Genomic DNA, 22388 nt, shown 5'->3' on the forward strand with positions numbered 1-22388 from the left:
GAGCAAAAAACTGAAGAAGAAAACAGTGTGACAACAAAAATGAGTTCAAGAGAAGACCAGGACATCAAGTACAGAATGTAAAGAATAATTAAAATAACAAAAGTGAGTGCATCCTGGGCCAATATCACTAGAAACCTACAAATCCTGTCCATTAATTATTTTTATTTGTTCTTAGTCAGAGGCCAAGAAGAATGAAATCACTTAATCTGAAAATCAGTTCGACTAATTAAACTTTAAACCCATGTTTAAGAACCAATTGCAACAAAAGTCAGTTCACGGTTCATTACTCATTCTTTTATTTATTTATATTTGACTTATTTTGAATGTAGTATACCTTGATTTTTGGAATCATGGAGGATACAGTCGTGCACTAATCATAGTGTCATCTATGAATGTCACCACTTCTACACCTTTAGCACTCATGTAACCCCACTAATGGCACAGCCACCGGGAGCAACTTGGCGGTTCAACTTCTTGCCCAAGGACACTTGGGATTTGAACCACAACCCTCCAGTCAGGAGATGACCCACTCTACCTACTCAGCCTGTGTTATCATTGTCACCTATATGACCTATTTGTGGTTAATTACACCTATGTTAAAATACCCCATGCTTGAATTTAAAAACTATACAACTATTAATCATTTAACATTTTAGTGATATCATGTTGGGTTGTACTCAGTCCTGTTCCATAATGGATAAGAAAAAAAACAGTCAAAACAAAAAAATCTTTGAAAATAGTTGTTACACTAAGAGGATTAATAGTATTTAGCCCTAAAACAAGGTATATTAGATGGCTCATTGTCCTTGTGGTTCATTTGATCGCATCTGGAATCTCATTAGCGTAAAGAGTGAATTTATGGCCAGTAAAGAGATGAGGGTGGTCAGTAAACCCAAACTCCAGATTTAAAAACCCTTTAGGTGTTGTAATTTTTCATTCTACATTAAATATTTTTCTACAGTTTGTATATGAATTACAGTAATAATGTTGTGTGTGTGTGTGCGCCTTCTTACTGTCCTGTCCCATGAGCTGGTAAAGCTTGTTCAGTGTCTCTGTGTGTTCCAGCACTGGGTGGTTTGGTGCGTGCTGCTCCTGACTGGTCTCGCACTGCTGGGAGTGCGGGGGTGGTGTCTTACTGCTGTAGCTGCACACAAAAGACGGCAGAATAGTCGGATAGTTCATCCCCCCATTTAGTCGCCGAAGCAGTGCCCCCACGCTGTGGGCGACAACGGTCGTGTTGCCTCCACCACCGCTATTTCCATTTGTACTTCCTCTCCGGACAGGAAGCGACTTCATCTCCAGCTCCTCCCACTCTCCAGTACTTGCCTCTCTGTTCACGTGCACTGTGGTTGTCACACTGATGGTATGCTGCCCCCCGTTGCTGAGGTGACAGTGCTGGTGCTGATGGTGTTGCAGAAGGTTATGGATTGGTCTCAGCCATAACGTATTACCCGGGCCCGGGCCACCGCATCCCCTGCTAGAACCATGGCTGTGTCCATTTCCGCCGCCATTACTGCCTCCACCACTGCCATTAGGATTCACCTTTTTACGCCGTTTACTGGTCAAAGGACAAGAGACATGAATAATACTGAACATGGACAGGGAAGGTAGTATTACTTTCAGGCATGTCTTTGTGTGTTTGCATCTAAATGCATCTCTTGTGATGTGGTTCTGAAGAGTTTTAAGGGATTTGCAAGCTATAATTTTATGACATAATCTACACAATAAACAGAGCCCAAATGCTTATAACAAAAGATGTTTTAGATGCCACAAATGGCTCATAACGTGTCTCAACTAGACATAAGAGGACCAGTAAAGACTGAACTGCTGGGGAAAGAATGATTAGTTTAACCTGAGGGAAAATTCTGATTATAATTCCGATGAAGGGAATTTCTCCTAATGTTCAAGTTACATTTTAGCCTTTTGGAAAAAGGTTAACTTCATTTTATGACACTTCTGGGCCTTAAAAAAAACTTTTGCCCAGTCCACAGCACAGCCTGTACAGTATGAGTATAAAAGTTATTTGTGTGGATTTGTACATCCAGAGTGTATCTCACCCGTTCCATCCCAAGTATAGCCTTTGCAACCTGCGTATGAACTTGCGATAAAGGTGACTGATGTAGCGTAACATTTCCTCATAGCATGAGCCTGGCTCACTATAGCTGGCGAGCGTGGAGTCATTGGACATGTAGCGTGCACGCTGTTCCCTCATCAGTGCGTTCTCTCTTTGCTTCGTCTCAGAGAACTGGGTGGCGATGACCACGAGGCACAAGTTGATCATGAAGAAAGAACCCACCTGGTTGTGGAGATTTAAAAAAAAAAAAAAACGTAAGGCTGCAGCAATGCAGCTTTGTAACGACACAGGAGCAGGTAACTGTTACCGTTATCCTGCAGACCTACTCCATAAAATTCTAGTCAAGTCTTTCACCTTGTTGGTAAAATAGAAAATCAACAATGACTGAAACAATTCACTGTAGATTTCATCCTTCCTTAAGGTCTTAATAATGTAATAAAACACTGTGTCAAAATGAAGCATTATTATGGTTTATATACACTCAGTTGGCAGTTCACAGCACAACAGTCGTGCAATAAATCCTCCATTCATGAAAGTTCATTCAACTGTATGGTCATTATGGAAGATGCAGTCTGTGGTACTGTTGAACTGTATTGATCCAAAATTATTAGATTTGAATCTGTGGCTCTCAAACTGTTTCAAAAACTGAATGTCGTTGCCTTCATAAAGACATGATTTACAGTGCCTTGCGAAAGTATTCGGCCCCCTTGAACTTTGCGACCTTTTGCCACATTTCAGGCTTCAAACATAAAGATATAAAACTGTAATTTTTTGTGAAGAATCAACAACAAGTGGGACACAATCATGAAGTGGAACGAAATTTATTGGATATGTCAAACTTTTTTAACAAATAAAAAACTGAAAAATTGGGCGTGCAAAATTATTCAGCCCCCTTAAGTTAATACTTTGTAGCGCCACCTTTTGCTGCGATTACAGCTGTAAGTCACTTGGGGTATGTCTCTATCAGTTTTGCACATCGAGAGACGGAAATTTTTGCCCATTCCTCCTTGCAAAACAGCTCGAGCTCAGTGAGGTTGGATGGAGAGCATTTGTGAACAGCAGTTTTCAGTTCTTTCCACAGATTCTCAATTGGATTCAGGTCTGGACTTTGACTTGGCCATTCTAACACCTGGATATGTTTATTTGTGAACCATTCCATTGTAGATTTTGCTTTATGTTTTGGATCATTGTCTTGTTGGAAGACAAATCTCCGTCCCAGTCTCAGGTCTTTTGCAGACTCCATCAGGTTTCCTTCCAAAATGGTCCTGTATTTGGCTCCATCCATCTTCCCATCAATTTTAACCATCTTCCCGGTCCCTGCTGAAGAAAAGCAGGCCCAAACCATGATGCTGCCACCACCATGTTTGACAGTGGGGATGGTGTGTTCAGGGTGATGAGCTGTGTTGCTTTTACGCCAAACATAACGTTTTGCATTGTTGCCAAAAAGTTCGATTTTGGTTTCATCTGACCAGAGCACCTTCTTCCACATGTTTGGTGTGTCTCCCAGGTGGCTTGTGGCAAACTTTAAACGACACTTTTTATGGATATCTTTAAGAAATGGCTTTCTTCTTGCCACTCTTCCATAAAGGCCAGATTTGTGCAGTATACGACTGATTGTTGTCCTATGGACAGAGTCTCCCACCTCAGCTGTAGATCTCTGCAGTTCATCCAGAGTGATCATGGGCCTCTTGGCTGCATCTCTGATCAGTCTTCTCCTTGTATGAGCTGAAAGTTTAGAGGGACGGCCAGGTCTTGGTAGATTTGCAGTGGTCTGATACTCCTTCCATTTCAATATTATCACTTGCACAGTGCTCCTTGGGATGTTTAAAGCTTGGGAAATCTTTTTGTATCCAAATCCGGCTTTAAACTTCTCCACAACAGTATCTCGGACCTGCCTGGTGTGTTCCTTGTTCTTCATGATGCTCTCTGCGCTTTAAACGGACCTCTGAGACTATCACAGTGCAGGTGCATTTATACGGAGACTTGATTACACACAGGTGGATTCTATTTATCATCATTAGTCATTTAGGTCAACATTGGATCATTCAGAGATCCTCACTGAACTTCTGGAGAGAGTTTGCTGCACTGAAAGTAAAGGGGCTGAATAATTTTGCACGCCCAATTATTCAGTTTTTTATTTGTTGACAGTTTTATCAGACTGACTTACCTAATAAACTGCCAGCTGAGTGTATTATTAAGATGTGGCCTGTTTGGCCAGATCCTGGGATAAAATTACCTTTGTTTTTATTATTACTAAAAACTGGGAAATTTAAATGATGCTTGGATAAGGTGTCCTTGACAAAGAGTTAGAAACATCTGAGTCTCTATTTAAATGTCTATTTAACATTTCATTACTGTAGGTATCCAAAAGAGCAATAAAAAAATTACATGAACACCTTCTCTCTCTTTTTAAAAATATATTTTTTGACATCCATCCATTTTCTCTGTTAATCACTTTGTTTTCTTTGAGCTCCTCCTCCAGTTCCTCCCCTATTTTTGCTCACTCTCTCCCTCTGAATGCATAATAAGCATGTTTCCATCAAACAACAGACTGGAAAGGAGCTCATACAGCATTGTGGAGTATAGCCCAAGCCAGGATCTTTGAAAACCCCCAAAAGAAGCAAAATACAAGACAGAAAGTCTAAGAGCTTCAACAAAAAGAAGTTCTGCTCCAAATAGAGTTTGCTTAGAAAGTGTTTTCTGCGTTTTCTAAAGCAGAATTGAAATACAAATACACAAAAATATCTTTCAGCACCTACATGTTCTACATATGAATATTTATTGAACCTTCAAACCACAATACTGCAGGCTGTGTACAGCTGTAAAAAGGGTTAGTTCAGGTGGTTCTGACGCTAAATTCTATCTGGTTTTAATCAAGTGAGTTATTACTTTGTGTTTTGGTGTATAAATCAGAGCATGTACAACAGTGTGTTATGCTCCAAACATGAGTAGCAGATTTTTGGCATACATACTGTAACATCATATCCTGAACCACTTGTCACTTGTAAGTCATGTGCAAAACTCGACTCTACAAATGTCTGTTACATGGAAAAAGTTACTAACGAAACAAAAAAACAAAAAATTCAAGGGAGTACTTACAATAATGAGCAGTATAAAATATATAAAATTGTAGAAGGAGTGTGCATCCATGACGTAGTACATGATATCTACCCATCCTTCCAGTGTGATGACCTGGTGGTGGAGATAAAGACAGTGAGACACAGAAAGAGAGAGAACTCCTGTATTATCATGAACAAGAACATTTGTAGCTCGGCCCACTGCTTTTTCTTCAAAAACATATGACCAACACACCCACACATGCACAAAACTGTGCACACAGACACTCAAAGTACACAGTCAGTCAGATCCAGTACACTTCCAATTCTATTTTTAATGGCTATTCCTCAGGAGAAAGCCTGTTGTGTCCCTATGTGTGTGTGTGTGTGTGTGTGACGCAGCTCTTTCGTGTAGCCACTATGCTAATGAGCAGTTGAGATGCTGAGACCTGAAAGCGGTGGCTCAGCTCAGCCAAGCTGATTACACTGTCACACCTTAACATTTACCCCTCGGCTAGCATAACACATTACAGCATAAACACCCAACAACGGCCCACTGGCAGGTACCCACTGCCTGACAAGTGACTAATCTGTTCTCTTCTGAAATGCTCCACTTACAGCAGATTAACAAAGGAGCCGAGGATTCTCATTCTCACACACCTGTACAATATAATCATTCTGCATCCTTGGATTCTATGGAAACAGACACAAAACAACCATGATGCAAGTCTACCTGGGCCATGTGAGACAAAGTTCAGAAGTTCAGACAGGCCTCATAAATATCCCTTAACCAGACTGCGCTTCATTCATACAAAGGGGTCCTACAAATTAATTAGTAATAAATGATGAGTGAAGTGAACGATCAAATGAAGCTACTGCAAAATGCTGGACGTTCTGAAAGAAAGTAATCCCAAACAAACCTGACTGCACATTCAGACCACCAAACAGCTCACTACACTTTCTATTACCAGAAGTAAAAGTGCCTCTAAAATCCACACAGTAATCACTAGGAGTACTGCACAATCCTACCTAGCTGAGAGCCAGCTGAGCCTCAGGCTTGGCCATGGTGGATGTCCAACGGCTAGACAGTGCTATATAGAAATCCCAGGGGAATTCTGAATTAAATCAGTTTGGAGCCATGGGTAGAAGTGTTTTCAAAACCCTGCACTGCAATATATAATTAATGTTATTAACATTTACAGATACTGAGGGAATAAAGCCGTAGACTGCGATAACAAGCAACGAAGCTCATTTAACATTTAATATAGCACTCTCATTTCTTCAAAATGCTGTCTACCTCTCTGCCTGTGTATCTGTAGCTCCATCACTTTTCCGGTTTCATCTCTCATTTCTGTTATTGTTTCCAAGCAACAGTTTAAAATGATTCAAAAAATTTAATTTTTAAGGTTTTGATGCTTTGTCATTGTAATCTCTCAATGTCTGCATCACCATTAATCAAAAATAATGTTTTCATTGTTACAGACAATTGACTGACAAATGTTATACAAAGCTTTTTTCAGCACTGAATACAATGGAGGAATTTCAAACTTCCCTAATTAAGCACCTTCTGGTTGCATGCAACGTGTTTAACCCTGGCAACGTGTGTCTTTCATTTTCCATGCATGATGCTGAACTTTCACAAATTTTAAACACAAAGACCATCAGAATATCCTGATTCCAATTTCTAATTTCTGTTTCTGCTTCACCTACTGTCAGTGAGTACTAAGTACAGCTTTTTCATTCTTTGTATATCTCTGCCCTCACATGTTAAAATTCTAATCAGAGGCAAACAACGGCCTTGAGATGCAGATGCACATCGCATACATTGTACAGCGTACCCGGCTAGAAAACAAATCTCATTTAAGACTCAAAATGATGCTTGCTAAACCATCCTTAAAAAAAACAGCAAACTCTAATCTTCAAAGCCTCTCGCTGCAAGTCCACACACACAATGGAAAGTTGCAAGCACCTAACATGGATTAGTGTGTCTGTTTGTGAGTGCGCTCAGTATTTGGACTGTTTGTGCTAATTTGAAGACTTTCTTTGAAAAAGTCATTTTGTGCAAGTCAAAGCCTATTAGACACAGAGCCAGATCTATCAGCGGGTCCTGGACAAATCTATTAGAAGGGCGGAGAGTCGTATCACAACAGAGCAGACAGTGTCAGCACAGAGACTGTGATAAGGAAAAACCTGTCGCTGTCTAGGGACCTGGCATCAGGACCAGTGTGTGAGGAGGAAGGGGCTTTCAGGGACATGCTGTCTGATGGCACGAGTGGAGGACTTTCTAACAAGGTCACACTCAAAGTTCAACACATCTGGAAAAATCAGTTAATGCTGTGTTGTCTTTGACTGATGAGTCAATGCACAGAGACTCATAGCAGTGAGCTTACACTCCAGTGGGGGCCACAAACAGCGAGTGTGTTTGTGTGATATTGTAATAAGGATCACATATTATACTTTCATATTTTTAACTTCTTTGGAACAAATGTCTGCATGAATGTAGTCTAATGTAATGTAACTAACTACAAGTTCACTTGTCAACAAAATGTAGCTTAAATCATAACCAGCTCATCAAGGTTTTAGTTCTTCTTACCTGAAATATGGCTATCCAGGCGTAGCCAATATTGTCAAAGTTGACGGCTCCCTTGTGTGGGTTCAGGTCTCCAGGGCGACACACATTATAATATTGGTTCCAGTTAACGCAACCATTAACATGTGCCCCTCCCACCACCGGGTCTGAGCCAATCAGAGCTGGACTTTGGTGAGGAGCAGCCAGTGAGCACGTGTTCCCTTCTTGGATGAAGGGCGGCACGCTGTGGCAACGCCGCATCCCGTTTTCACGGGCAGCTGAGCAGATAAAGGGGCTGTCTTCACCTTCCTCTGACATGTAGTAAGGATTTATGGACAAGTTGTACATTCTGGATGGAAAAAGAATTAAATAAACATCTGGCTATGTTGTTACAGTGAATCAAATATGGATCCATTTAGCTTCGATTGTAAATATCTCATTAGCTTTTTTTTTGTTGTTTGATTGATTTTGCTGTATATATACATTTTCCATTATAGGTTAGATTTGTAATATAGCTACAGTGAGAACTGACTGATATGCACAGTGAGGAATGAACCAGTTTCAGATTAGTGGAGTAATATAATATAGGCCTACAGACAACAGAATACACAGTATCCCATTTGTGATTAGAAGCAACACAGTGATTTAGTCTAAGTCACACTGGTTTATAATCAATCAGGAATTGGTCAGACACTGTCTAAAAATGTTTATATAAAAAAAGAGAAATACTTTTCAGGACCTTGACTATGACATAAAAATCATTTTGCTTCACCAATAAGCAGGATAAACTGAATCAGATGTTAACAAATAGAGTAATCGCCAATAGTCGACATAGCAATGAGTTATTGTAAGTGGGCTAATATCCAGATGCAGATTTTTGTTTGAATTTCCCCAAAACAACAGTGATCTTCTGCTCTCGCTCTTAACATGTTCTAGTCTTCAACAGCATCTGAATTTGTGATTTTCACTGTTGTCATAAATCAACAGCAAACGTGTGTGCAGGAGCTCATAAATCTACAGCCGTTACAGACACAAGAGCTTCAAATATGTTAAGAATCTTGCCTAGAGGCTGTAGCCACTGCGCACTACTTTAACTGCTGCCATGAAGTTGCAGTTATTTGTCTGGTTTCCTTTTGTAGTCATTGCAGCCAAAGCTAGCTAACTGCATGCACAATTATTAGGATATAGGACATAATAACTGAAAAGCTGAGTGAGCAAGATACCTATCAGTGTCCATGGTGACGGTGTGTGTGCCTTTATGTGACGTGGGAGGGACCACTTTGGTAAAAGGTCTAACTCTTTGCCAGACTGTCTACATTCTTATAACCTCTTTGCCTGGTGAAGTTCTGTTTATGTCTGGACTCTCCATTGTTTGACTAACCTCTACCTACCGCCTGCGAACTTTAAGCCTGATTTTGGTGAACCTAAATTTTCTTTTCACCCCACATCCAAACATACTTTGCTTATTTGAGACATGTTAGCATTGCAAGCACAGAAAATGTTATTTCCCAGGCTCCTGAAAGCTTCCGGAGATTAACTTTGCTGAAAGACACCCAGCAGCAGAAACAGCAATATGTAACAAATATTCATGGGAATATTTGAGAGGAAAACTACTGGAGAAAAAAGAAAAATCAATTTAGTGTTTGTTTGAGAGTTGTGTATAATTTTGTTATGATTTCCAAAAACTAACTGAAGAATGATGCATGATTTTCTTGCTTGCAATATCAGAGTCAGTGTTCATACTGTACCGGAGGTCAGACAACCATTTTCTCTGTGAGGGAAAACACAGCAGCCTTGGTCATAAAATAATAAGCTGCTGTTCTCTTTCTGTCTTTCTTTTTTTCTCTCTTAGGCGCAGAAAAGGCTCAGCAATATTAACTCCAATACAGTTTGGGCCATTACATTAGTTCACGGATGTCTGACATTTTTGGCTTCTCGAGGTTGTGGACACTGAAGCAGTTATTCTGTCTTGTATAATTTCACTCCCTACGGTTTTATTACCGACTCTGATCTGTTGTGTGCCTGTATTGTCTGTGTGTTTATCATGTTTGGGAGACAGTGAATGTTTGTCGGCTGTACCTATTCCATATCTATGATTTCTAAGCATAGGAGACATCTGAGAAAATAGGTTTATCTAATACATTGACAACATGTGCAGTGCCAGAAAGAAACACAGATTTCTCTCTCTTTGTGAGCTGAGTGAACACAATGTGTCCTGTCTGGGCAGCAGGTCTAGTTTTTGTTCTCTTCAGTTATCTTGGGTAATAATTTAAATTCTTTTTCTGGATTGTTGTTTTCTCTACAGGCAGGTTTTCTAATATGGTCAGGCTTCAGTGATACAATTTCTACACTAAAATCCAGATCATTTGCAAAGAAGAGGATATTTATTAGTCTAGAAATTTCATTAGACCATTCTAATTTACAGGCAAGTTCATTATCAGAGATATTAAATACCATCCTGGTCTGGCGCCACATCTGCATTTCCCTCTCTGTCTCTCCCTGCATCTCTCTATGTGGTTTCCATCCTGACATCGCTATGCCTAACAAGTCGTATTTTAGCTGCCTGTCACACCCTACAACAACTCAACAACTCTAATATGATGAAAGAGACAACAGAACAGTGGCAGAGAAAGAGAAAAGAAGAAAGATGTAAAGAAATGAAGAGAATGTAAAAGGCAGAGAGTGTGAACTGGACCATATGGATGAGGAGGACAACACCTGCAAAACAGACTTGGTGGTCAACTCTTGAGTGGGGGAAAATTGGTTGCAACATCAACAGCCAGTGTTTTGATGGTGCTTTTGTTTTTTAACTCATCTCTGTTTTCTCTATACTCAAGGAAAACAAGAGGCTGTTCCCACATATCTAATCTAGATTTGTGGGAAGGTCTTAAAGAGGCAATTTCCTGAGGTCATTTGCTCTGCTGCCCAGAGGGAAATGTGAAAGTGCAAAAAAAAAAAAAAAAAAAAAAGTATAACAACAACAAATTCCTTACATTGTGATGTTCTCATCCAGGAAGCAGCGATTACGCAGAAGCCCCGCCCACAGCTGGACTCCCACAATGCCAAAAATGAAAAAGACAAAGAAGCAGAGGAGGAGCACATTTCCCAACATGGGCAGGGTGTCCAACAGCAGTGTCACCAAGATCCGCATGCCTGCATAGTGCAACACAAATGGTAAAGATGTCATTGGAAATTATTATGACTAATTATATTAATGCCCCACATGCACAAGCACGGCCCTCAGTTTAATGTATGCTCAGAGAACCTCTACTGATCTTGTGGGCTTTATTCCCACAGCCAAAAAAAAATTACAAATGATGACAATGCTGTAAGTGACATTATTACAACCTCTGGGATTTGAGCTCACAGTGTTCCCGTGCTCAGCACCTCTCTCTAGTTGTCGGTCGTGCTTAGCGGCAGCGGACTCAGGGTTCCAGTCCCTGAAGTCCTCACAATGTGCTCTGTCGCCATTCACATACGTCACAGCTTTGTCGCACTGAACACACATTATTCTATGGCAACGGCAGACTGTAACTGTTAATGCTGACAGTGGCAATGAAGCTTAAATCTTCTTGAGTGTCTAACATTTCATGTTGGCATGTTTAAGATGGTACTTCATGTTCACAAGTTTGTATCCACATTGTATCTAACAGCGTGGTCAATTATTTCACTAAATAACATTTTTAAATGTTACAGCACATAATTATTACTGTGGAATCTTAAGGACCTGTAGAGAAAACAAAGACATCACTGAAAACATTATGAAGATCTGTAACCCACTTTTTTTGGTCTTTAGTCCTCACGGTGTGTATGAAACGGCACAATAAAAAAAAAAAAGTCTACCCTAAGTCCGTCTATCATTCATCTTTCCTTAATGACTGACTGTTTACAGTTCAGCTGAAGTTGCATGTGTGAGATACGTGGCAGCCAAGCAGACAAGGGTCAATCTATCAAAACACAACTCTAATGAGGCCATGGCCTTGGGATGGAATGGATCAGAGAAAAACTGTCTCCTAGTCAGTAAGACATATGGAGAGGATTTACAGCATGTTCATAACATCGATTAAATGTCCAGTGAAGAAAATGGTATGACGACTAGTGTGTCTCATATGTTCCATTTTTACATACCTGCCTTTTTTTTATTTCTGCCAGTTGGCTATTCTCTTTTGTTGTTGTTTTGGGTACAGAGTTGTGACTCAGCAGTACATGTCATTAAAAAATACAGAGAGAAAACTAAAAAACTAGACATCACAATTTCTTCCCTGTCTGTTAAGGTAAGGGGCGAGTGTGGTTCAGTGGGTCGTCTCCCAACCGGAGGGTAGGAGGTTTGAATCTCAGTGCCTGCAGTCCACATGTCAAAGTGTCCTTCGGAAAGACACTGAACCCCCAAGTTGCCCCCGATGGTTAGAGCCATCGGTGTGAGTTGGCGCCACAGATGGCTGCCTCGGTTCTGTACTGGAAACTAATTCCTTGTGTGTAACATACTTGGCCAAATAAAGGTGATTATCCCTAACCTTTAATTAAGGTAATGGAATTGCATGGCAAACAAGTGGCAGACTCAGTGACAGCATCTGAAAAGAAGAAAGACCATCTATACAAACATGTATGCCTTTAGAATCGGGTGCATGTCCGAAATTTTTTTTTTTACCTTCATGTTTCACACTGAAAAAGGAAAGTGTCTGGTCACCCAACTGTGCCACAGGTAAAATAAAACACCTACGTACATTCCAGGTAGAATATGACAACATGTATAACAGGACTGGAGAAAAGAAGTGTATGACTGTGCAGTGTGCAGACCCCCCGGCACACACGTCAGCCTTGTAAACAAGAAAAAAATAAATAAACAGAGCGCTGCTCACTGTATCTAGGCTACGGCACAAAAACACGACTAACAGTAGACATTTCTCATACACTTAGGAAAAAAGACAAACAGAGAGAACGGAGTTCCAGCGAAATGGTCAGAAATAAACAGAGACACTAAGTAGGGCGAGAAATACTTCAGCCTGACTATTAAGCCAAGGGCTTGCACCCTCAAACACTTGACCTCTGATCGTGATTCAGATGAACAGGAAAGCAAAGGAGGAAGTGCCACAGAGACAAAAAGAGTGAGAACAAATTAAACTGTAAACCTCCTCAGGCTCTTTCTGGTTGTGTGTATCCATGAGTATATGAGTTTGAGCCTCTGTTTATCTACACTGACCTTGAGTTTTCATAGCTACAGTATGGCACTTCTGTCCCTCTTCCCTGTGCCAGACCCCTCAGGTAGCAGTAACATAAAGTTTTACTTCATCTTGTCTGTGGCTGTAAAGTCTGCTTCTCAGTGCTACTGTTAGCTTAGCGATAATGTTACACTGTTCTGACCTCACAGAGCTGGAATAATAGAGTAAATGTGTGCATTTCTCCTTGTATGTGTTTGTGATGGTAGCTTGAGAGAAACCGGCAACCTGCCATGTGTTATTATTGTGTCTGGGTTATCTGCAGCGCCCAAAGCACCCACACACACACCATCCGAAACACGCATTGTACAAATACATAACGTCGTCATTTGCGTGGGAGAATCTCGGGTCAGCCGGTGTCACACGCTAACAACTTAACAGTTTATTCTGGGAAAGTGGGGTCATCATTCAAACACATACACACACGGTTCTGTTAGTTTGCTGCAGCCAGACAGCAGGCAGACGTCTATAACCCAGGCGACAGCGTAGTACAGTAATGCTCCCCTGGGTTCTCCAATGGTGTAAGAATTGATTTTTTTTTATTAAATTGTGTTTTATGAACAGTAAAATCAACTTAATCAGTAAAAATGTCTAAAACACTGAAACAGTTCAGTGTAAAACAAGACAGAGAGAAAGAAACAGGTCTTTTGAACCAAACGGTTTGGCCGCTTGCCTAACATGCACTGGTTAATAATCCTGTACAGTGTTATGACACTGTTGTCTAGTGATCCTCTTTAGCTGCAGATTCATGGCCACTTCTGTCACAGAGCTTTTAAGAAAATGACAAACTATGTGTAAGTTCTCACTGAACAGTGGCGCGGTGCAAAAGTGAGATTAAAGCCAACATCAAGCCACAGATCACTGGTCAGTTCAGCCTTAAGGGGTGACAACAGATACAAAGACATTGCTACACATAGATCTGCTTTTGTGCCAATACTGGCACAGTAGGATGTGAAAGACAGTTTAGGATACTTTACTTTCTTCCTGTGCTATCGCTGGTCATAATACAACCCCTCAGCATTTTTATGCTGTTTTCAAAATGCTCTAAATTGCTTTCACCCGGTGTCTCTGATCACTAATTGATAATTAAATGACTTACTTGGTACCCTGTTGATGGCCCGCAGTGGCCTGAGCACCCGGACAGTACGAATGGCCGATAGGCTGGCGTTATGGCCATCCAGAGAATACTCCATCACCCTAAAGTCACCATCAGAGAAATGCAGAGAGAGAGAGTTTTAATACACTCTGTTTTATGAAAAGCTAAACAGTGCACACACATATTTACACAACGAGCCAAAACAAGAAAACAGCAAACAGCAAAATTATAATAATGCTTACAATAATCTGCATAATTGCAGGACATATTTCATTTAATTACATGGAATCAGAAGCTCTTTTTCCTTTGTATTGGAGCAGCCAAACATGATAATGTGACAGTACTGAAGTAGATAGGAAGAGACAGTTAGGGTCTTAACTGTGTTAGTGTTGTGTCTTGAGCTCTGTGATTGTGTGTGTGGAGTGTAGGAGTAGCTAAAGTAATGTCTGTTGCTGACTGGGTCCTGCTCTTGTCTCAAGTTGTACAGTGGCCCCATCGAACAGCCTGGGTTGCAACAGGAGCAGTGTTCATTCCACCAGTCTCTAATTGTTAGTCTTTGATTCTCATGGTTGTATATTGAGACTGCTCAGGTAAACACCGACTTGTACAGTATATGTCTTACATCAGAAGGAGTGGTGATTAAATGACTTTTTCTTTTCTACATCTTATCTTCTTTGCTTATTTTCAAGATGTCTGTTTTCAGGTAAGAGCGTCCTGCCACATATCATTACAGACACAGTTTACAACAATTCGACTGCAGCTTTCTAGTTGGTGAGGCCTGATGTGGTTGGTAGCAGGGGACAGCATTTGCTCTTATGTTGCACCCTTATTCCCGCAGATGGGGCAGAAACAGAAAGCACAGTGCCCCTACTGTATGTGAAGGTCACTCTAGTTTGATAATGATATGGCATTGTGAGGACAAAAACAAAACGCACATAAACACTCCCCAGGCACCTGTATGCACCTGTATCGTACACATTTGTCATGTGGCAGCTGTGAGTTGTCAAATTTACTCCTCATGTGTGTGTGTGTGTGTGTTCATGTTTGTTTGTGAAAAATTGCATTCGTGCTTGTGATTGTTTACTTTGTGTTCAACATCAGAGTAACAGAAAGAAACAAAATGTTTTTTATTCTAAGAAAACTGTGATTATGGAACTGAAGATAACAGAAAATGGAGCAATTTGTGGGAATGAGCAAAAAGCATTGTGGGATACCAACCCCGCCATAACGATGACAAAGTCAAGCTGGTTCCATTTGTCACCAAGGTAACAGTTGGAGCCAAAAATTCCCAGGGCCACCATCTTGATGACCATTTCCACGGCAAAGAAAGCAAAAATACAGTCGTCCAGTACCTGACCACACATAATAAAAGAACCAAGACAGAATTCATGTTCAACACTGACAAGAATAACAATGAGAGGCAACTGACTTTTTGTCATCAGAAAAGGTCACATTCTCATTAAGGCTACTCATCAATACAGCGTCACATTTTGAAAGAAACTGTGGATGTACCAGAGGAGGCTGTCTGCAGAAGGATTCTTTCCTCATCTAGTTAGTTTCATTCCAGCTAAGAATAGCTCTGGCTTAGCATGGTTATGGTTATGTCTCAGTTAATTAGACATCTACCACAGCAACATCTCAGGGAGCTACAAATCAGAATTACTTTTCAGTGTGGGCATGTTGAAACTGATGACTCAAGTGAGAGAGGAGAATGAAGTTTTCATTACCATTTATTTACCATTTAGACTTAATGTTATTGCTCTTCTAGTCACTTCACATCCAGTCTGAAAGCAATCTTTGGTATAAAGGAAACATTTTATTTACAATCAGTTATCATTAGTCCTCTACATCATAATGTTAAATGCTGACCATGTGTTTACATTTAGAGAAAGGAAATGCAGCTTCCATACAAAACTTTCTATATGGAACAAGGTGCTCATGCAATCGTAAGGACTAGAGCGGTGCACTAACCTGTAGGACGCGGCACCACTCGGACTGGCAGGCGACATCTTCACAGGGCCGAAACATCCCTAGAGTCACACAGTTGAGCAGGATCACCAGCATGGACACATGCTCGAACCAGGTGCAGAAAGAAGTTAAGGTTAAAGTGCATAGGGCATGAGGTGACATCAGCAGCAGCACAGGATGGAGGATTACAAATGTAAATTATATGACGCATTGCAAGGGAGACATGTATTGTTAGCACACAAGCCAGCTTCCTCTTCTCTCCCTGGGTTCTGGGGTGGAGTTACTAGGTGTGGCTGGCAGGGAGTGAGCACAGCTGTAGCCTGTGTGCCAATTAACTCCTGGGCATTTAGTCTGGGCACAGCTGTCTCCTCCTTGCCAGTCAGTTTTTGCTGTCTATGCAGTAACTCCCCAGCCAACACTCTATTCAAGAGTCTTTCTGCTCCTGAAAACGTTGTCAGCCTTGTTGCTCTTGTATCTCTCCTCTGTTTTCTGGTTCCCTTGCTTCCCACTCACCTCGATGTGATTCTGCCACCTGCCCAGGTAATCTCCCTGGCTCCTAATGACCTCGTTTCTACCTGACTGGGGGGTTTTCCTATCTTTTATTCTCCTCCTCCACATCTCGACTCAGCTCAAACTCCTGGTGTTCCTCAAAGAAGCCTACCCATCGACTCGCCAACAGCTACCTTGCATCACCCTCCACCTGTCCTGAGTCGGCTCCTCGTTTCTCACCCTGACGCTCTCCCTCTCCCAACTCCACTCTACTGGGGCGGTAGACAATCCAGTGGCTCCTCTGTATCAACCCAGTCCTCACTGTTTCCCTTCCCTTGGCTTCAGTCCTTAATAAAAATACAAGTTTTGTTGTCTGAATCCTGCTTTGGTGTCCAGTCTTGTGCCTTTGGCCCTAGGCCGTAACATCTATATGCCATAGTAATGTTTATTTCAAGTGAGATGCAATGTTAGTTGCACTTTAAGAAAACAAAACAGGTTTTCACTGTGCTTTTAAACTATATAATTAATATTAATTCTGCAAACAGTTTCTACTCCTGTCATGTGGTATCCAGGGTAGGTATGTTCAGGTACCAGCCACATGCACGAGCAGGACGGTCCAAACAGACCTGCTGTAGAACGAGACGATCAAGAATGCCTGCAGAAGGAGGAACAGCTGATGCATCAAAGAACAGGACACTGCCTTTCCCATGATGCTGGTCTGATGTTAAGTGTTTCAGTGACTGCTCATGCTGTTGGTCACACTAACTAGAGACAACAGTAGCAATATCTGTGCTCTAGGAGACAAAAGATATTACTGTATGAGATACAAACCAGGAAAAAAGCAACTAAGAATAGGAGAGTAAATGACACTGGACACAAACACGGGACCCGGATGTTTTGTGTGAGCCTAATGCACCTAATGGGTCTAATAATGACCCCACTGGCTGCTAATCTGCTTACGCACCATTCCTTGTTTCCACAGAAACAGTTTAATGGGTCCTTGTCTACTGTATATCCTGTTGAAATGTTTGCTGGCATTGATCAATTTAGAGGCAAATCCCTAAAATCATCCTGGTGCATCGCTGTTAGGGATGGAGACTTTGTAATCCTGCAGTTCAAGGCTGGAAATAAAGTATGACAAAGCATACATATAAAGTGAAGTCTCACTTTCTTGTTACAAGAAGAAAACATTATTTCAACAGTACATGAAAGTCAGACATCTTCTCTGGGCTGCTTGTTTTATCCTTTTTGGATTATTTTTTTAGGACAAAGCAGTAGGTTACAGAGGGCACAGTCAACAGTGGATTTGTTTCCTTTCATTTCTTAAAGGAGCTCCAAATGCCACTGGTCTATAGGGAAATAGAGCCAGCAACAGTGGTACCACTGTGTTGACAGACATTTGATAGACTGCGTTGGAATTCCTCTGCCTCTGTGGCAGCATGAAAATCGCATCCTCGTTTCTACTGGCTGGATGAAAAATGACAAACTGACCTCCATCAGCTCCAAAATACAATCATTCCTTTCGCCTGTTTTTCTTTTCATCAAAACAAAACTTATACAACAAAGGGAAACATCAAAAGAAACATGGATGAGCAAATAATTGATTGGTACGGTCACACTTACTGATAAGTTCATAAATCTATCCTAGCAGCACGCACACAACATACTGCAGCTTGATGCAAAGCCATAAATCAAACCAGTCTATAAAACTCAAGTGCTTCTGTGACCTCAGTCATTTTAGAATACGTCTCATCATCATAATGAGAAAAAAGAATACACATTAAGTAAATCAAAGAGTACAAGGAGAAGATGAGAGACAGGAAGCGAGCAGGACGGCAAAACAGACTGGAGGAGAGAAATTGACAACGGGAAGTGGCCTTAAATCATGTCGCCTCCGTTAGAAGAAAGAAACTGATGCTGCAGTTTTTCTACTTTAGTTTGGCTTTTGTCCCACACACACACATGCAGTGATTTGGTGTGCGCTGTTAGTTAGGGTAGCAAACTATTCCCAGGGTGGCGTACTGTTCTAATTAGACAGGGAATTAAGGCACAAAACAAACAGTCTTCTACATCACTGACACACAGAGATATACATGCATACAGTCACAAAACACACATACTATACTATATATGTGGGTTTATACATATTATATGCAAATTACATCAAGTTTGTGTTGTGTGTTGCACGCACACACACAAATACACACAGACACAACTGGGACTTACTGCAGTGACCGGGGCCAACACGGAAGTTAGTATCAGCAAAAAAAGACAGACCTAAAACTTTTCTTTTGTTAAAGTAAGAGCTGCGGCCTGCTGCAGATGTTCTGGTGTGTAGAATAGTTTCTCTGCAGTGTCGATAAATGGTCAGTTCAGAACAAAAACGTCACCTTCCCCAAGACATGTGGCCAAACTTGGCTCTATGGTCAAAACATGTTTCCACACTGTTTGTTATTCAATTTGTAAACCACAGAAGTCACAGCACCAATATCAAACAAACATAAAGTACAAACTGACAACGTAGCTCAACATACTGTATCTCTAGTTACTGATATTCAAATACACTGAAGCCCATAGATACAATAAAACAACATGAACCATACGTGATCATATGCTTTTACCAACAAGTGGGACAGTAATAAAGATAAGGGATATTAATGAACATTAGGATTCCTACACCCTGTTGGTTAAACAGCAGATTTTCATTAGCAAATGTGGCTGTGGATGGATAATAAAACATTTTAATCCATCACTTGCAGTAACTTTACATTTTAGAAGAAAATGTACTAAAATAAAAAACAAAAGAAGACAGTGCTCTGCTCCCTCCAACACACCATCTGCAGGCCTATTAGCAGGTCTGACAGAGGATTCCCTGAGCCTCGGCTGCCGTTACTCATTAATATCAAGCTCCTTTATTAACCAGACCTGACAACTGTGCAATGGGCTCTACCAATGTGTGTGAGGGAATTTAACTGAAATGAGAGATAATGAAATCAATTAAATTCTGTTAACAATGTTATTACTTTATACGCTCATCTGAGCAAAAAACCTGCATGTCTTTGACATATATCTTGTGTTGCTCACAGTTTGATGTGATAATATTGTGATAATGAGTGAAAAAGGCCTGTCTGGTTATTTATGGAATGAATGGTCTCTGCCAATGTGCCAAGCTCCCACTGACATGCTTTGCAGCAGCTGGATTTTAAAGTTACCAGAAGCCCTGCTACTGTGGGAGGCAGAGGGAATGGAAACCCTGCTGTTTATCCTCTGGGGACTCATTTAAAAAAAGAACAAGAGGGAGAAATAAACCAGTCTGAGTGCTTAACATTTTAGGGGGTACAGTATGTAAAACAGGGGAACTGTGGCAGGCAGTGTGAGATATGAGTGGTATGTTAAACGGTCAGTCAAGTTAACAGGCCACGTTCAAACTGGGAGCAGATCATTTTATTCAGTGATTCTGCAGATGCAGCAACAGATCTGAGTTACGGTGCCCTGAGAGGAGTATATACACACACACACACACACACACACACACACACACACACACACAAAGTCAAGCAACATAAGGGCGATCCTTCCTCCACAGATGAAAGACTGTAATCTGTAGAAGAATTAAAATGAGAGATTTGAATATCCAGAGAATGTCTGTCTCTCGTGATGGTTTGTGCCTCCCTGAGCCCTGCTTCATCTAATTCCTCTTTAATCTCCACAGTCAACACCTCCTGAGCCCCCTTCTGTCTTCAGCTTTCCGCCCACCCGCCCAACACACACACACAGATGTATGGATGCACAGTCACAGACATTAATATGTAAGTGCTTAAAGTCAAGCCTGGCTGTTGCTGCAAAACGAGATCAGCATATGCCTTGGTTTGCAATAAACAGCGAATAACAAAGATCCTGGTGTTTCACACACATACACACAAGTTCAATTGGTGGCGTGCGGTTGCTGTATGTCGGCCCTGTGCAGTGCCGAACCTACTGTAGGCCTGGAACACAACGCGCCAGGTCTCACTTGTTAAGGCTGATTTATGCCTCAGCACATTAAGCAAATCAACTTAGGTCTGTGTCATGTAACAATGGATGTGAGGGATTGTGGATTCTTGTAACTCTAGCATCGGGGAATAGTTCAATATTTTTATTTATCACCTACCCATATAATAAAGATGGGGTATAGGGATCACACCAATGGAGCTTTCATACAGTCTAAATTGTTAAAATTTTTTGATTTAGTGGGATATAAGACTGCTGTGTTTATGTATAAAGCCAGGAACAATTTATTACCTGGTGGAATTCAAAAACTATTTAATGAAAAGGAAGGGGGATATAATTTTAGGGGTCAGATAAATTTTAAAATTCATGCTATACGTACAACCAAAAAAAAGATTCTGTATTTCCATAAATGGGGTAAAACTATGGAATAATTTAAGTGTAGACATAAAAAATAGTAATAGAATTGACGAGTTTAAACATAAATATAAAGGTATGTGTCAATCAAGATATATGCAAGAACAGGTTTAATGATTAATTAGATGGAACATTGTGGGTGTGGTGTATGAATGATAATACTCTGTAATAATTCTTTAATATATTACTTGTGTGGTGTAGAAGATAAGTATCTATGTAGAGATACTGCTTGCAAACCAATGATGGTAAGATGATGTCATGGGGTAGGACTGGATAAGTCTGACTTCTTCCTACTCCATTCAAGCATGTACTAGGTATAAGCAAATTGATAATGGATTAGCATTTGTTGGATATATGTAAAATTATGTGTGTTGATATATCAACTGTCTTTACATGCTTGAAAGAATAAATCAAATCAAATCAAAAATTAACCCAGTGCGAGTCAATACATGTAAAACTGGATTAACCTTACCCAGCACCAGTGGGTTGTTTTGACCCTGAGCCAGTGTTATTTTTCATATTACTGTTGTATTTACCCAAACTAAAATATGGCAATTTTGCTCCCAGTGACACAACACTGCCTTTAAACTGCTGCAAATTCATTGCTAGTTGTATAAAACATTGCACAAATGACACTGACAGCTGCAGAGCATACACTGCAACTGCACTGGTGCTACTAGGTCAGTTCTGATAAAGCCAAGAGTCCAAATGTAGACATACCACTAAAACGGGCGCCATTACTAACGTTGTAAAGACATAAAACAGTTTTGCTTACTTTTTGGAAACAACTAGACATTCATGACAGGCATGGAGTCATTTGTATTTCTTTATTTATTCATGCCAGAGATTTTAGCAAACAGCCGCTAACTCTGCACAGTGAGCAATTCATTAACCATTTCCTCCTGCAAAAATTAAAGCACCGGGGTGCTAAAACTACTTTTTATTAACTTGATTTATGGTTCTCACTCTCCTTTAGCTCCTCCACAGTGTTCTTTAGTGGACATCGTATCTACTGGAGCAATTCGGTATCTTGCTCAAGGGCCAAATTAAATTCTTCTACACTATCTGCATCTGAGTAGTGAAAGATGTCAGACTGCGAGTGTATTAGACCTGTTAGACACAAAATAGACACAAACTGCACTACAGAGGATGATGGAGAGCTAGCAGACAAGTCATAAGAAGCATTAGTTATACTGATCATTGTATGACTGAATGAACACTGAGTGTTTATCTTCATCATCTACTGTAACCACACTAGCCTTCCAATGTAAACAAGAAACACATATCACATTATTAAGCATTTGTAAGAGGCTTTAAATTTTGTTCCACACTGTGTCACAACAAAATCTCACACCTACAGCAGCTGTGATAACACTTACACATGTTCACTAAGTGAGCATACAAGAAGAATAGTAACACTGCACCATTACATGGTCAAAAGAGTCGAAAAGCTTGAGAAACATTATGCTCACACACACTCAGACACAAGTGGCTGCTGATGCAAGACAACAACAGT

The 22388-nt window shown here is 40.7% G+C and overlaps 1 protein-coding gene across 1 annotated transcript in view; it reads right to left on the reverse strand.

Annotated features, from left to right (window-relative positions):
* Window positions 1-22388, reverse strand: part of cacna1ha (calcium channel, voltage-dependent, T type, alpha 1H subunit a) — a 148670-nt gene that overhangs the window by 29954 nt on the left and 96328 nt on the right. The window contains 8 exon segments of the mRNA XM_020597813.1: window positions 1014-1558; window positions 2058-2296; window positions 5174-5266; window positions 7724-8048; window positions 10693-10852; window positions 14015-14112; window positions 15230-15363; window positions 15983-16094. Coding sequence (XP_020453469.1) covers window positions 1014-1558; window positions 2058-2296; window positions 5174-5266; window positions 7724-8048; window positions 10693-10852; window positions 14015-14112; window positions 15230-15363; window positions 15983-16094 — 1706 coding nt within the window.

The sequence above is a fragment of the Monopterus albus genome, unplaced genomic scaffold (assembly GCF_001952655.1).
Source record: "Monopterus albus unplaced genomic scaffold, M_albus_1.0 scaffold35.1, whole genome shotgun sequence".
NCBI lineage: Eukaryota > Metazoa > Chordata > Actinopteri > Synbranchiformes > Synbranchidae > Monopterus > Monopterus albus.